General features: G+C 34.4%; 1 protein-coding gene across 3 annotated transcripts in view; it reads right to left on the reverse strand.

Moving 5' to 3' along the window:
• LOC140155839 (BMP-binding endothelial regulator protein-like) overlaps window positions 1–16,399 on the reverse strand; it is a 57,648-nt gene extending 41,249 nt beyond the window's left edge. Inside the window, exons 1-3 of one of the 3 annotated variants that reach the window (XM_072178827.1) lie at window positions 12,597–13,115; window positions 12,329–12,484; window positions 10,760–10,903 (exon numbers count right to left, since the gene is read on the reverse strand). In XM_072178827.1, the coding sequence (XP_072034928.1) occupies window positions 10,760–10,883 (124 nt within the window). In that variant the 5' untranslated portion in view covers window positions 10,884–10,903; window positions 12,329–12,484; window positions 12,597–13,115. Of the gene's footprint in view, window positions 1–10,759; window positions 10,904–12,328; window positions 13,116–16,189 lie in introns of those variants that run through there. The other 2 variants (XM_072178828.1, XM_072178826.1) reach the window with 2 other exon arrangements.
• Window positions 16,400–17,216: the final 817 nt, after the last annotated feature.

Below are 17,216 nucleotides of genomic sequence, written 5' to 3' on the forward strand. Positions count from 1 at the left end.
TGAAAAAAATATTTATTATTACTTTTTTTTCATCATTTTTTGCTGGACCCAGAGGTTCAGCCTAAAAGAGTGTATGTTACTATTGTTACTCACTCCCCTTTTGATCTTGCAGTTTTGCATATTTCGCATTACATTAAACAATAATCTGGCAAGCCTGGTTTAAAATCAGTTTTAAAGAAGCAACTTGCATATATTTTGATATCATTAAAATAAAACAATAAAACAAAACAATATTTACAGCGTACATGTTTGTACATTTACGTTGATTGTATATTGTATCTTGAATTTTATTGTTTGCAAAAACTTTGATCAAGGTGTTTTATATTAATTGTTTTATTTCGCTGACGTTCGCATGATTACGGAACAATTAATAGTATCAAAAAAGACACAAAATGCTAAAAACGTGGGCGATATACAAAGTTAACTCTGGCACATATTGTGTACATTTCAACAGGTCCTCCAAAGACTATAAGAATGCGGTTTAATTTTCTAATGTTTCATAAATGTTGGTTTAATATCAACTGAGCATCTTAATAAAATGCCTTGGGTGTGTAATCCAGAACAAATAATGTACATCTGTTCAGAATAACAAACGAAAAACAAACAGAGTGTGATGTATGCCAACAGCAATATGCTCTCAGTTTAAGATAGTCAGATCCTTTGGTGTTGTCTTACCAGGCCGTTATTAACCAAAACCTATGCATGCAGTGCCGTCATAACATACCTGCAAGCGACAATATTAAGCTTTTTCTTGCTAAGACTTGATATTTATAGTAATATATGTAATTTCTAAGAGTAAATCTTAAGTGCATTAAAGATCAGTGAACAAAAAGAGGCAGAGGTAAAGAGGTAAAGAGACAGTGGGTGTGATGAGTTGAGGTTGATCGAGAGACGCATTGTGTCATTAATGCAATATCCTTCAGGATGTTTTGTTAGTTCACATATCATGTTCAATGTCAATTAAAATATCTGCTCTGATTCACCCTATTGATAGAACATAAATTTATAATATAGAAAATATAATTTAAAGCACAATTTCAAGATGAAAATAACTTTAATAAGGTTTAAAATTATTAAAGTTTTATTTATCAAATTTAAGATAATGTTTGGCAGAAAAATATTAATTGTACTTAACTTATGTAAATTGATACGAATAAAAATGATGAGAATAAGTGGACCGGAGGACAGGACCAGTGATCTTGCTTACATATAGCAGATGCTCACTTCATCATTCATTTGTGCCAATGACCCGGTCTTCTGTTTAATTTTTCTTGAGCGTCTTATAATTATGTTACATCTTATGGATCAGTATATGGGACTTAGATGGAATGAAAGAGCAAACACGATGGAAAGTTATCGAGGGGTGTTTGACAGCGAATACACCACACATCAGACATTTTGGAAGATCACCACTTCGATATTTCTAGACTTCGATAAAAGAGTTCCTATAGGGTATTATTGGTCAAGAACTTTGCTCCATTCCACAGAGAGTACTGCCTCGCGGTGTACACAATAAGAAATGACGTGGTGGTCTTTGCATCAGGAGTGCGATCATTTATTAAGATGGCTGTTAACAAACCGGAAACTTGTCAGCAAAAGAACAAAGTATGTCACGCCTCATGGTAACTTGAAACTAATAAATTGATGATAAAAATTACCATAAAATGCACCATCACCCTCAAGCTCAAGTTCTTGATGCTTATTTCTGGACGACAAAACAACTTCTTTATCAAACCCTCGTACCACACAGTATGGGGTTCTGTTAGTTTCATATTTTTGCTCCAAAATCATGATTTGATTAAAGAAAAACGTAAGTCTTCGCTTTCCTTACGGCTTGATATGTCTTAACATACTTAATGTAGGCCTTAAACCGTGTCCCATTGAGTTCACTTGAAGCACACACAATATTCTCGAGAGGGTTGCCGCTGACTCGGCACATTAAAACTTTTAGTTTTATCTTACAATCATGACAATTATGGTAGTCGCAGACTACAGGGTATAGGCCTATAAGATATCCGAAATCAACCTACAGCGCTAATATTATCTGAAAGAAAATATTGTTAAGTCATAAAACATGTTTTGTTTGATATATGTATACTTTGTTATGAATAACGCTAGCGCCATCCAAATAAAGGAAGCAAAAGTAACTTTATGAGACGCGAGTATACCGTCATAAATGTCATAAGATGTATATTAAAACCAGTATAAACATAATAGTACGTGTTCAAATGTTGCATAAAAATATATATGATTTAATTAATGCTCTACAAAAATGGCCTACTCTTATTATTGTGATGTTTTAGTCGTTTGTCAACCTTTAAGAGCGAATTATCATAGAGAATTAACAATACTATACATATACAGGAGCATGTCAGAGTGAAATCACTTGATTTCAAATAAAAAAATCTCAGAGCCTTGCCTGCAGTCAAATTACATTAAACAGCATATATAGATTTTTGCAAAGCAATTTTCTCACTGACACCACAGAGCGGCTCACACCCAGTATGTAATGTTCTTTGCTTAACCTCCGTGTGACGGGAATACCCAGCATGTCTAACCTCCCTTACAGCACGACAAGAAATTAAGTCCTGTGAAAACACATTTTATTCCATTAATAAAAGTAACACTAATTGTGGGAGTTTTGTAACTTTCTCTTCACGCCGACGGCAGCAGGAAGTTCTAATGGTGTCAAAAGTGCTCAAATTAATATTTTAATAACAATGCTATGAGAAATATTATACAATTAAGGACATGTGGCTAGAATTCATGCTGGGCTGTTACACTCAAATAACGTTTCTCAATTGGTCTGTAAATGTTCCATAGAATAATGTAAGAAAACAATTAACAAACTTGATCGATGTAAATTTACCAATTCTTGCGCTACCAATGTGGAATATCTAAAAACACTAAACCAACTCATCACTCTTTACCAGTTACAATTTAAACAACACAACACCCCCCAAAAAACCCTGCACCCCCCCCCCCACACACACACCCCCACCCCCACCCCCACACCCCCTACACCCACGCCCAAGGGGACAAATTAGAACAAACATGCAAGTGACCTTGTGCGCTCATCCTACATGCATGTTATGATCTCATAATCTGCCATGGTATTATACGCACTACATGTAAGTAAGCAATGTTATCTACTGAAGATAGCACATTACTGTATTCAAACCTCTTGACGTCCAAACGCTTTGCAACCGTCGTCATTTTACTTTGATCATGATTCTATGTTATGTGTCGTCATATTTGAACTGTATGTATAATATATTGTATTATTCCACTTCATATATTGGTTGGACACTAATGTTTACAAGTTTGAAAGTAAAAAAACACCAAAAAGAAACTGGTGTTAATATTGATTTTGCCCTTGAATGTGTTTAAACTGAAAGCTTTTACCTTGTACGCACAGGGTGGCCACACTAATATGTGATGCAATCAAGCAAAATGAGTCGGATGTCGGGAATATTGATTTTGAGATATAATCAATAATAGTATTCAACTTCCTTTGTATTTTATTGTTCTGAGCAACACTAAAATTGCCATATCTTTGGAACCATAAGTCTAATTATGATGGGGTTTTCAACAAAATAAAGTTCTGAGAATGGCTGATATAATGATATTGAAAACTGATTTTTGATTTTGATCGACATCAGACTCATTTTGCTTGATCGCATTACATATACTGTTTAAACGCGGTGAGATACGAAGAATTAACGGGGATCTGTTTCAATATCATCCAGTTGAAGCTAATAGATTATGATAGTAACAATCACTTTTACCACCGGAAAAATTTACAAGGTCCTAAACTCCCTGAACTGTTATTGCATTGCTAGTTTAACCCCTAGACGCCTGCACGTCGTTTTTAAATTTACTTCACTGCAGGAGATGATCTGATTCTCGCCTAACAGGTTCATATTATTATCCTCGCCTCGTTTAGTATCACAGGTTACATAGTTACCTGCTATGTTAGTTATAACTTAGTGCACGTGCAATCATGTGCTTATGCTTTCACCCGGGCTAATTTTTACATTTTTGTTATTATTGTACCGTAATACTTATGCCATGCCTGAACTGTTTTATATTATAATGGGATTTTACAACCTTTTACACCTACTGTGTAGGTTTGGTTGTTATTTTCACCATCACTACTCATTGATTTATAATTGAAAGCACAGCTCTTGTGATAATTAGTTTATACCTAACCCACAAGGCATATATCTTGCTATTGTATTTATTATTATTATAAAAATTTAAAGTCTAAAGTTTATCATAATTATTTAATACTAACTTCTGTAAAGGGTGCCACAACAACACGCTCTGCGTTCAGTGGCATCCTCATCATTTCACCATATTATACGATGTTTGTAAATGCTTTTTTATATTGTATTTATTTAATGGATGAATTTGATGAAATAAAACTGAACTGAACTGAACAGGTATAAAGCAAAACGTGTTCAATTTCAATAATCAATTTCTAATATAGAATACTTAGTGAACGGGGAATGCTCTTGTATTAAAATGTAGTTCTTGTAGTTACCATAATTGCATTATCGTGTATTATACAACTGGTATTTTAATACCATTAAAATGTGCTACACCTTAAATGGTACATGGCATTAAAGTTACATTTTGGAATGCTTTTTAAAATTTATTTAATACATTCTAAGTAGAACTTAAAATGGTTCTTGGGCTGTCCTGTATGTGGAACCATTAATGATTTCAGACCAGAAAAGGGTTTTGGAAAGGTCAAAAAGAACCATTTTAGACCTGATGAACCATTTTTCTAAGAGTGTAGCTGGTATTAAAATTGTGCTACCTTCAATGGTACATGGTATTAAAGTTACATTTTGGAATGCTTTTTTTAAATTATTTATTTATTGAATTGTCGAGCTTGTGAAGTTCAGCCTATTGTATAAGGACCGAATGAAAGGCAAAACTTTATAGTATAGCTGAACACACTGAAATTGCTATATGGGTTTGTCGTCAAGTCGATTTTTAGACATTGTTGCGAATTTCTTCATTTACCGCTGATCTCTTTTTTGTGTGGTGGGTGTTTGTGAAGTATTTTATTTTTTATTGCCATATTGGTGCCATAATAATGTATACGTTTTTTCAAGTTTGACAACGACAGGGACCTACATGCTAAACTACAAAAATATGTAATAATACAAGTATAATAGTTCACGAAACTATATACTTTCTATAGATTCCCATTTTTACCACCACAATAACTTTGAACTGGAATTGACTTCATGATTTCAATGGACAAAGGTATAAAGAAAAGACAATGCCTAAAGGCATGGTATAGAATCTACATAGTTAAATTGAATGATGGCAGGTGCTTAATAATTAAGCTCAAAACTATACGGATGTCATCTGAAAAAAGACACAACAAATTACACGTACTATCATGACTAGTGGTAGAATTTGAGGGCTAACTCACTCTGGCGCTACGACAATCAGGGACAAAGGGCTGGTATGTATGCCAAAAGTGCACCAAGTTATTAAAGAAAAGGCTTGCACTTTAAACGTAAATAGATCTTGGGCAATATTTATTTGGAGAAAATGATACATAAGCCACGCTGTGTCTCATACAAAAAGAATATTTAAGTATAGGAAACATTGCCTTGTGTTTTGAATATAAGGTAACTTGTATTGTTTAGATTATGAGATGCAACAATACTCATACATGATGCTGTCATGGAGATACGATTCTATGTTTACAAGCAGATTTTGTCAAGATTTGTTTCTATAGGCGGAGTCAGCGTTAAATCAGTATAGGTCAGTTCTCAACATTCGCATTCACGAGGGCTCAGTCTGTTAACCCCAATATGATTATGCACGTAAATATTGACCTTTGAACGTGTTGGATATAAAACCTCAAACATGCCATCAAAACTGAGACATTTATTTTAAACACTGTCGATTATCCACTTGCCATCTAAGAGCATAACAAAGTAGGCCTACAATGACTAAAACACCCCAGTGAGTCCCCCCATCGTCATCGTCATCAAACCCCGTCATCCGATCATCATCGTTAACATGAGCGTTCAGCATCAGCATCATAACCAGCATCATAGTTTTCTAATAATGTAGCGTATAAATATTCAACAAAAAATCTCCTGACCTTTGTATTTTAATTATCAGTCTGACCTGCTTTTCGATGTCATCTTGTTCTGATTGACACACGACACAAGTTAATTTATATTCCTTTGCATACTGTATTCCATCCATCGTGTACTGTCATGAATTCGTGTGTTCCTCCAGAAACAAACCACTGAGCCAAAGCAAATCAGACCATTTATAATGAATGGGGTATTTTATTATTATTATTTTTTTGCATCTGCCATGTATTGTCTTTGCTTTGTTTTATAACTATGAACCGTGGCCATCTTGCTCAAGGAACACTACTCACATTAGTATCTTTACACAAAATTAACAATTACAGATGTGAGACAAACTACACTACATATCTATATATTTCTTGCATATCTTTATGGCAAAGGCTTTACCTGACAAAATATGTCATACGAAGAGTTAATCTTGATTTAATGCCATGATTTAGAAGCTGAATACACAATCGCATGTATCATTTACAGATCCCCTTGATTTATTAAACCATACAATAAAACACGGTCCAAAAGAATTTGACAAATCGAAATATAAAAAGGAAATTATTCATCTCATTCATTTGGAATCAAAGGTTAATTACGAAATCAGCAAACAATAATGAACTGAATAATAGAATAAGGGAACATGACATTTTGATTTAGGGCTTCGAAAAGATAAACGTGATGAAAATAAAAGATACGAGGCACACAAAAATATATTGATGAAAACTATACATGTATATACTTCGACTGACAACATAATACAATAAAACCTTTGAGAGAAGGTTCGCATAGAAATATGCGATCTTGGAGGCCAAAAAACGCACCTCGATTTGCCGAAACCCCGCAAAAATCCCCGATTTCCCACCACACGCACAATCTAAAAATGTTACAGAACAGTTTCATTTTGTTTTTGATTGCTAATTTGCTTCCAATCTTGTACATTCAAGATGCATGCAGATTACATTATTTAGATACTTCATTCACAGAACTTTTACAAAACAATGCGTTCAAAGAGCTGTTCAAGTTCCCACGTGTCAATGTCGGCAAACTGCTGATATCACTTGACACCTATGAAGCCATCGAAAGCACCCATTAATTTCTCTGTTTACCCATTTAGTCAACTCTTCCCAACCTTGTCATGTAGGAAGAGCAAACAGAAAGCCACTCAATGACCAAAAGGGCGGGCAATGTTTAGCTTAAGATTGAATCGTCGACACGTGCTCTTTACAAAACGACAATATAGATAACATCAAAACTATATAATGTGGGATTGTGCGTGATTTTGACACCAACATTTTATGAAAAGGTACTAGTATACGTTTTAGTTAGGAAAGCACCGAGCTGTTGAATATGTGGATAAAAACTGTTGAAGTTCATGTTCAGCGTTTGAGTGACAGTTTAATGTACTATGTAGTCGGATAAACACAAGCACTTTTACGTTTTATTATATACATGCAGACCCTAGGCTTAACCTTAAGGGGGTACTACACCCCTGTGGCAAATTTGTGACTATTTTTGCATTTTGCTCAAAAAATAATAACACACTGGTAACAAAAGTTATGTATATTATTGGGGCAAGGAATCCAATTACTACACTGACATTTCAGTGACTCAAGACAAGCAGTTCAGTATATATGATAGGAAATGAGGTACATCCCAGCGGTACCTTATTTCTTATCATAAATAACAAACCGCTTGTCTTGGGTCACTGAAATTACAGTGTAGTAATTGATTCCTTGCCCCTATAATATACATAACTTTTGTTACCAGTGTGTTAATTTTGAGAAAAATGCAAAAATAGACATAAATTTATCGAGGGGTGTAGTACCCCCTTAAAGTAAAATCCGCGGCTGCTCGTGTGAGACCCGTGATTGCAATGATGAAATTTTAGAATAGAAGTGTCATGCAAATCACCAATATATAAATGTTACATATCATACAGCTTCACTTCCATTTTCCATGTTTTTGGACATCGAAACTGAAATGTAACAAAGCCTTTGTTAAGAACAATGTCTCCACTATGCATTGTTTCGTTAACCAGGTCACAAATTCAGAGTACGTAACTGCTAAAAATGTGATTTCAGTTACCATCGTTACGGAGGACGCCCATTTACAAATATGAACAAAACAACACAATAAAGGTGACATTTCCCTCGTGTGTTAACGTTTGAAGACATCTATTAATTGTGCCTATCAAATGCCACGAAATTAAACAATGGTTTAATTTGATCGGAAGTGTCGTTTTACCGAGCGTTAACCAATCACTGTTTTTGTTAACAGTTGCATGGTCGGCCAAAGGTGATATTACAAGTTGAGTATCCTCTATAATGTACAATTGATCAAATTGTATTGGATAAAAGGAAAGACATGTCACCTGTAGACTGTAAAGGATAGGTAAATAAATGCTTTTTACTACGTGCGGAAACCACAGTGAGATCGATGTTATTTAGGACAACAAACCCGAGCAGAATATTTCGGTTTTTGGTGACAAATGACCGTCACTGACTCTAGCCAGTCTGCACGTTTTGACTTTGAGAACAAAATAACTCGTTTGACTACATATTCATGGCTTATTTCGTGTTTGGGCTCTGTTACAAACAAGCATAGAATTTCAATGTAGATTTGCTATGATCCTCTGATAAAGTATACTTCTATGGTGGGTGAATAATTATTCACAATTATGGGTATAGAACCCCATTCCATTTTATTTAGAATCTTGAATCGAATCGATATCATGTGTGCATCATGTAAAAACACATTATTTTGCAAACGTTGTCACTTTAATTCACCTAACACAACACCTATAGGGTGGTCAAAATAAATCGAACCCGGCTCTCTTTGGCCTCCCAACCATGGACTTTGCTTTTAATGTTGGTCGAAGCAGCAAAAAAAAAAACACTTTGAAAACTTGCTTGATTTATTGTTGTTAATGAATTATGTACGTTTTACAAAAGTGTTGTTGTTTCAGCCCTCTTTACAACATAACTCAAGAGCCACAGGACCTACAAAAGTATATCTATGATATTTGAATTCTTCTATAATGCAATTTTTGCCAAAGCTCACTACCATTCACAAGATGCTGTGAACTGCCAAATACACCAGCCTTTAAAATAAGTGAACAGTATAGGCTACATATTGATGGTTATTTCAATTTCATTTCATGCGGGTGCTCGAAGTGTATGTTGGATAATGCATTCGCACATTTAATATCATTTTATGCGCATATGACCCACTTAGGTTTCTAATCAGCATCAATATTAATCAACTATCGACAAAAATGTCCATAACTAAGATATATTAACGTAAACCTTGAGAACCATGAAATTAATGTATATTAACTGTTTGGCTCCACGGTGAATTTGAGATAATACAAAAAGGTCTTGTTGAAGGACCAATTGTGTCTGTTTTATACAAAATACCGCAGGTCAAATTTGTAATTGATCAAATATTAACCTTGTAGTTGTGGTTTGTTTTGATAATCATTGATAATATTGTAATTATAACCGTAAGTGTATAAGGACAAAATAGAACACAACGTGATTAGCCTACATGAGAATTAATTAATAAGTTGTATTCAAAAAGTGATTTGCATCTGAGCGCATGCACTCTTTCAGAATGGTTGAAATCTGCAGTTTTGAATACCACCCCTTGCCTTGCCCCTAGTCACTGTTATATATAAAAAGAAAACAGAAAATTGCATTATGCTTTGACTTTTCCTGCAGATACCACCTTTTGGAATAAACTGGAGGAGTTAAGCACATAATGCTTCCCTACAAATTAGTGTGTTCATTTTAAAGAGGAATTCGGATTTAATCCACTTTATTTCCATCATTACAAATAAGAGCGGAATTATTCTCCATTTTTATGGGCCGTTAAAATCTCCATCTCAAAGAACATGGTCTAAATTTATTCCAGATTCGGGGTCACTCAAACAAGCTTTTAATCATCTTTTAAAGGCTGAGGCTATGAAACTCACATTACTTTATAGTAATTGGTCTTTGACATAATTATGCTACATGTAAACTGATTTGTCCTACTTTATTGAATTTTCGACGACAGTTCACTCCCGATTTCAGAAAAATGCAGTACTTATTGTTTTTGGATTGAATGAATATATTGTAAACAAATTGGTCAATCCTAATCTTTTAGATGGACATAACATGCCTAACTGGCAATAAAAGTAAAATTTTGATATTTGGTCATTTTTTTTAAAGACAGGCCAAAACATGCGTTTTAGGGTGTTTGTTTGTATGTTGTGACAATGAAGCCATTAGACTTGTACAGTATAATTATGCCGTCTTGAATTTTTAGCAAGCAAATTATTTTTTTTGTAACACTTATCTTAAGTAAAATTTTATTCAGATTAAGAGTAAAATGCCTTTCTATAGCCCAGGATTCTTATTCCAAATCTTTTACGTGACTGTGATTACAAGATGCCAAATATCAAATTTTCACTTATTGCCAATTAATGATCAATTAAGGATTACGGTGTGTTGTAGTAAAAAACAATTAATGCTGTATTTGACATTTTTTTCACAGATGCCAAATCCAAATTTCAAAATGTGTACACAGTTCCTGGTTTGATTATTTTCTAGAGCGCTTTAAACAAATAATTGAAATGAGCTGAGACAGCTTACCCATCAGTTGAGCAGTCGCCGTTGACAGAAGCCAAGTATGTAGTATTACAGCAAATAGCGGATAGCCACACAACATAGACCAGACAGTAGTAATATATCCTGGATGTCGGTATCTTGATGTCATTGTTTCCTACGAGATCCAATCTGGGTTTGGTATGACCAGGGGCAGGAAGGGGTAAATATAAAAAAGAAAGCTTTAGTTAATATCTTGTATTTTTCATGAAGTACATGACTGCATATGACTAGTTAGGAAGTGTTATGAAATGTATTGAAGCCATAGCCTTCTATATTGATACACAAGACCTATGCTTCATGATATCATAAATTATGAAATAACATATACACATAGAAAAGTCTTTCATTTATATACAGATGACATTACAGGCAACGATTATTATATGTTATTATGCAATATACATGATATCGTGATTTCAATAATGCTCATTTGCGGTATTCACACTATTTTCTTGGCTTTATACTGGCAATATATAATTAGCAAAATAAAGTAATTCTAAACTTGTGTGAATTGATTACATTCAATTTCATTATGTCACTACGTCCTACTGCATAAGTACCGCATATTATGTTATTATTGTATGTGCCGTTACAAAATAAACATATTTGATTAACTGTGGTATTTAAAATAATGTATTGCGGAACAAAATATGAAAGGCATTGGGTCGATGAACCGCAGAACCGCGCGACCGGCCGGCGAACTTGAGGTCCTGTCTTAATGACAGCCAGCATACATAATTTTACACATTACAACCAAATGTAGTTGATTTTTCCAAAGTATTCATTGGTGTTAATGACTGGCAACCAGACTGATTTGGCTCGAATTAAAAATGCGTTTTATTTTTAACCATTGGCAGAAATTTAATTATACCGGCGATAAAAGTTGGTAAACACCCACAAGAATAATGAATTCCATCACAGAATGTGCAACAATAACATTTTGGTGTGAAGTTCATCGTAACCTACCATACAATCAACTTCCTTAGTATGACATTGTCCAAATAAGGAGAAACGTTATTTGGTTCCCTTGTCCCTGTAAGAGACGTTACATACATACAATCAACAAGACACACCGGCATCACCTGACGTGCACATGTAGGCTATTGATGAACGTAATTCATTATACGAGCAGGCACAGCGTACGAGCAATCACCATGATCACCAATCAAGTTAATCAACAAGTCAGCAACTTTAAAGCCATAATGTACGATATTTGGCAAATTTGAATGGTATTCTTTACCAAAATGAAATAATATTAGTAATATGGTATTTTCTATATAGCCATTTAAAGCCGTTTTTTTTAGGGGGGGTGTGAGGGGAGGGTGATCTTGTAATTATGACATTAATTTAAAATTGTTCTGTTATTCTATAACACAACGAATTTGGTAAATTAGGTAGTTGGGACACGTGTAAATATTATACAAATATGCCAACAAATCAAGTTTGACTAAACAAAATTAACCAATTTTATTTGAAAAGATCGTACATTATGACTTGAATGATTAAATTATCTTGCAATTCATCTTAAACAAAAATACGGAAAGTGTGAAGCACCTTTTCGTGGAGCGGTGATCCTACATTGGTTCGTGAAGATGCTTATACTCCAAAACAAGGTATCTCGAGTTCATATATCGTCGTCATCATCAAGGTCAAAAGCACAGATGTGAAGCATAAAATCCGTTCAAAATAGTTCTCTCCATCTCAACAATACTTTGAAATAATGTGATGCTATTATTTTCCTCGCAAACACTTAGTCTCAGTTATGGTTAGATGACGTCTGAGTGAGTTGGACAGTCAGCCGCCTAACATACAAAAAAATTACCACTTTTAAAAAGTCATGTGCTCCATCCAACACAAATTCCTCCGGGCGCAGTTTTCCTCAACAACGCCGTTCACGTCTTTTGTAGAATAAATAGAATAATGAAATCCCGATATAAAGGCTAACTTGTTCAAAAAGTCGAAAGAAATGGGTACTCTTGCAATATATTTCTGCAGGTTAACACTTATTGTTAACTACCCTATGGGTACACTGAAGCAATGAAATTATGTTGCACTGACGGCTGCAGAGCATAATCTGACGAGGGCTGGCACAAAAGTTAGGCTGACGTTGAGTTTCCGTGCATGCTTGGTCAGGATTCTGACATTCATAACATTTGCCTGGTGATCGTCATGCACTCAGCAGCAGCAGCATCTTCTACTTGTGTTGCTGTTCTATCAATGGGACACAGTTGAGTGGAGCTTTTCACCATTGGTCCCACCTATAGGTGACCGAAAACCACCAATAAATTGATTGGTGCACGAAAAGTAGACAGATCGCCATTTCTAAACCATAGAGCACTTTTGGTCTGCTGATGACGAAGTGGCCAGGACAAAGCAGAACGCTAAAGTGGACAATCATTCAACCAGTCAAGTTGTCTCTCTGCTTTTTAACAAAGTGACCAAAAGAGACCAAAAGTTGAAAAGGCATATAACTTAAAATGTAAAGACAATAGGCTTTTATTTACCCTTTTAAATACACCGAACCAATGGGACAAAAGTTTTCATTTTAACAATGTTTAATCGGGTTTACAGCAAAAAGTATTTGACATGACGCTTTACAGATTTGCCGAACAATTCATTTTCAAAAATATCATAATTTAAACATGTTCAATGGAAACTTCTTTCACAATTAACATCGGTTCAACAATTTTTACCAACCTACCTGAATTGGGAAGAAATGATGGGGTGTCATTGATGAAAGTTTAAAGATTAAAATAAGGATGACATACGGTATATCATGTGTATGGGGAAAGTGTTATACGCGGAGGCGGGCTACTTGACGATATTCGAACGTGCACTGCTTGAAAAGAATGTTAAAGTTTAGGTGTCGTGTATGTTGTTATTATCATCACGACATGAACACTGTTGCATTGGTAAACATAATTATATTGAAATGTGCAATGCTTTTTAACTACTGTCAAACTCTGTTTAACGACTAATAGACGACATATCGTTAAATCCAATGTAGCGTTAAATCCTCAATTATCGATAGAAATTCAATTTATAATGTATAATCTGCACTGTCTACGTTCATATGTAAATCGAACATTGCAAGATTTTTTTTTCGACAAAAGTAAATTATTTTATAGGTCACTAAAGCCTGGGATAAAATGTTGCTGATAGTACGTCAGCGGATTACCAGTCCGACTGACTAAGGTTGTAAACCCGGGGTTGTAAAAGGGTTACATATCGATAATCCGAAAACCCAATCACTTTATAGGACAGAAATCAAAACTCGACCGTCGGATGAACTGCGTTCCATTGTTTAGAACAAAATAGAAACCGGCTCCAACCGGACGGAACTGTGGAACCGGTGGACGAGTTTTGATTTCATCCCTTGGTTATATACCATAATTTTTACCTATCCTTACCCTATAACCTTCACCCCTAACCATATTCTATAACCTCCGTCCTAATCACAACCCCAAACTTTACCCCTAACCCTATAACCTAAGCCCTACATGTAAGTCTAACCCTAAACCTTTATGGAATTTGCTCATGTGTGTGTCGCGGCAGGGCCGTAGCAAGCGGGGCGGTTGGGGATGCCATGGCCGCCCCACTTTTTGAGAAATTTGTTATGTTTTTCTTTATATCTTTATTTCAATTTGGGCATATATTTGTAATTTGGCCGCCCCACATTTGTGATGGCCGCCCACATTTTTCAACCTTGCTACGGCCTTGTGTCGCGGTCCGGTTGGAGCGGTTACAAGAAACGTTTTATGCCCGGGTTTTACGTGGTTGTTTGGAAAATCTTTCAGCATAGTTTCAGACAAGAGGGGAAATGTGAGGGCAGCATTGTAAATTGTGATGTCCTGCAATTTGAGTAGGTTCTTTACCATCCATCAAAAATAATAAGATTCGTCGTGTCGAAATAATTATAAAATACGGTTCGCTATGTCGAAGGTCCGATATCGAACATTAAATAAGGTTCTATGTCAAAGGTCCGCTATCGAATTCGAATATGAAATAAGGTTCACAATGTCGAAAATGAAATAAGGTTCGCTACGGCGAATGGAATAGGGTTCAGTAGGGTTAGCTTTCGCTTGGAATCAAGACGCGTGGTCCTTCGCCGAGTGGAGCTTAAATTCATCATTGTATTGTGTGATTTGCAATGTAAATGTTTTAATATGTAGGCTAATGGTTGCGACGCGCGATATTAATTATTATGGACCATATATTACCTTTAGGTATATGGTCTCAGTTATTAGACATGTTTCGTAAACACATTCTTGTTATCACTTTGTAAACATGTTTGGAACCTAAACTAACAATTCAAGTATTTAAACTAATATAGCAGTAAGTTCAGTAGCAAATTTGTACACATCGATGTTAGATTTCTAAGCACTATCCATCGATACAGTTAAACTTTAACCTTTAGTATTTTTTACAAAGTGAATAAAAAATGTGATTAGTAAAGTGTGTATAAATTGCTCAATATAATTTTTCATGGATATTAATGATATAATTATAATAATACTAACAAGACACTTGCCTTTCTTATAATTTAATGTAAAGTGGTACTTTCCGCGTGGAACCACTCTTGAAGTTAAGAATCGAACATACTCTCATTTGCGCATCCATTATTATATGCCTTTATTTTAGTTTAATATAATTTAAACTTTTTATCACTAATAAAAACTACCGTTTACCTTGTTATTACAACTTATTCAAATAAACGAGGACAACTTAAAAAGCACGCTCTTGTCTTGCCAAGTAGGTTAAAGACTTATGAAATGGAATGAAACTCGAACATTTTAAGCTCACCTAAAGACAACGTGTTTTGTTGGCTCGACTTGACTTTAGTCAAATAAACTCATTTTTTCTTTTGTTGGCAATTGGCATTACTCATTTTCAAGTTGGAAATAATCATTGGCATTACTCATTTTTCAAGTTGCAAATACTTAGATCCTATTTATATTATTATGTAGTTGTTGCAACAAAAAATATTTGCAACTGAAAAAAAGAGCTAACCTTTTTCTAAGACACTTTTTTACCACTTGCCCACAAAATTCAGCTTAATAACTTTAATTTTCGTAATCAGCGCAAAACTGTATTTTTGAGTTTGATCTAGTTTCCTTAAAAGTTGAAGTAAACCTGACAAATAATATCTTTGAGCATCTCGATGCTTTGAGTATAGTGTACGCCTATCCCCCGGTCTATCCACGAAGTTTGCGTCGTAAAAGTACACATAGACAATCTAGTTCGATACTTCGATAAAAATTTTAGAGATGTTTTTGGTCATATATTTAAAATGAAGTCCTTAAGTCTTGAGTTTTGAGCATTCTGGCCAAATCGCAATACAAAAGTTTACAAAATAATCGACGACTCCGCGAGTGATAAATAAATAATTTTAATAATGAATGGACAGTCACTTACCTTGATAGCAGCTGGAAATTATACTTCGCTGAAAAGATATTCCAATATATTTTTGTTGTAAAAAATGCTAAAAGTTGAAGTACAAATTCTATTTCTTATTCACTAGTCAATACTCAAGATGTCACAGCATGAATGCATTTCAATTCCATAAATGATTCAAAAAAATATATAGCAGCAGTAAAGACGAGACAGATGCGACTTGTTAGATACGGTCGCTGTACTTTAACTAAGACAGTTTGGAAACATCGTTATAAAACTATTGGATGATAACAATACAAAGTCGCCAATAACGAGCCAGCACTTACCGATTCAATGGAGATAATACGGCAGTCAAGTGTAAACCCACTGATCCCCTTAATCCGATAATTCGATTGTTATTCCATATCTATTGGGATAATTACTTGGCGACAGGGTATTAATTAGCAATAAGTGGACGGACAATGGGGATAATCGATAGTTGTATTCTATACGGCGTCAATGTTTGGGATAACTTAGTCATTGTCAAGATCGATATATCGGAAATATCATTGAATTTGTATTCAAGTTTTTATACCACAGAAAGTATTTGATAAGTGTAAGGGCTTGTGTATCGAATATAGGGTCTTTTGAACCAATTGTATATGCTGGCAGGGAACAACTTCAACAAGCACCTCAAACTACTCCAAAGTTGATACTTAATTGTACATGTATTTTATTTTGTTCCTTGGATAAGGGCCGGTTGATATTTATTTATTTATTTATTTATTTATTTATTTATTTATTTATTTATTTATTTATTTATTTATTTATTTATTTATTTATTTATTTATTTATTTAATTAATTAATTAATTAATTAATTATTTATTTATTTATTTATTTATTTATTTATTTATTTGGTTGTTTGTTTGTTTGTTTGTTTGTTTGTTTGTTTGTTTGTTTGTTTATTTATTTATTTATTTATTTAAAATATGCCTACTTGGTATAAAGAATAATATTCTACATGACCACCATGCTGACCCGGCTTGCTGATGGTCATTTTGCAATGGC

Source organism: Amphiura filiformis, chromosome 6 (assembly GCF_039555335.1).
Source record: "Amphiura filiformis chromosome 6, Afil_fr2py, whole genome shotgun sequence".
Classification (NCBI taxonomy): domain Eukaryota; kingdom Metazoa; phylum Echinodermata; class Ophiuroidea; order Amphilepidida; family Amphiuridae; genus Amphiura; species Amphiura filiformis.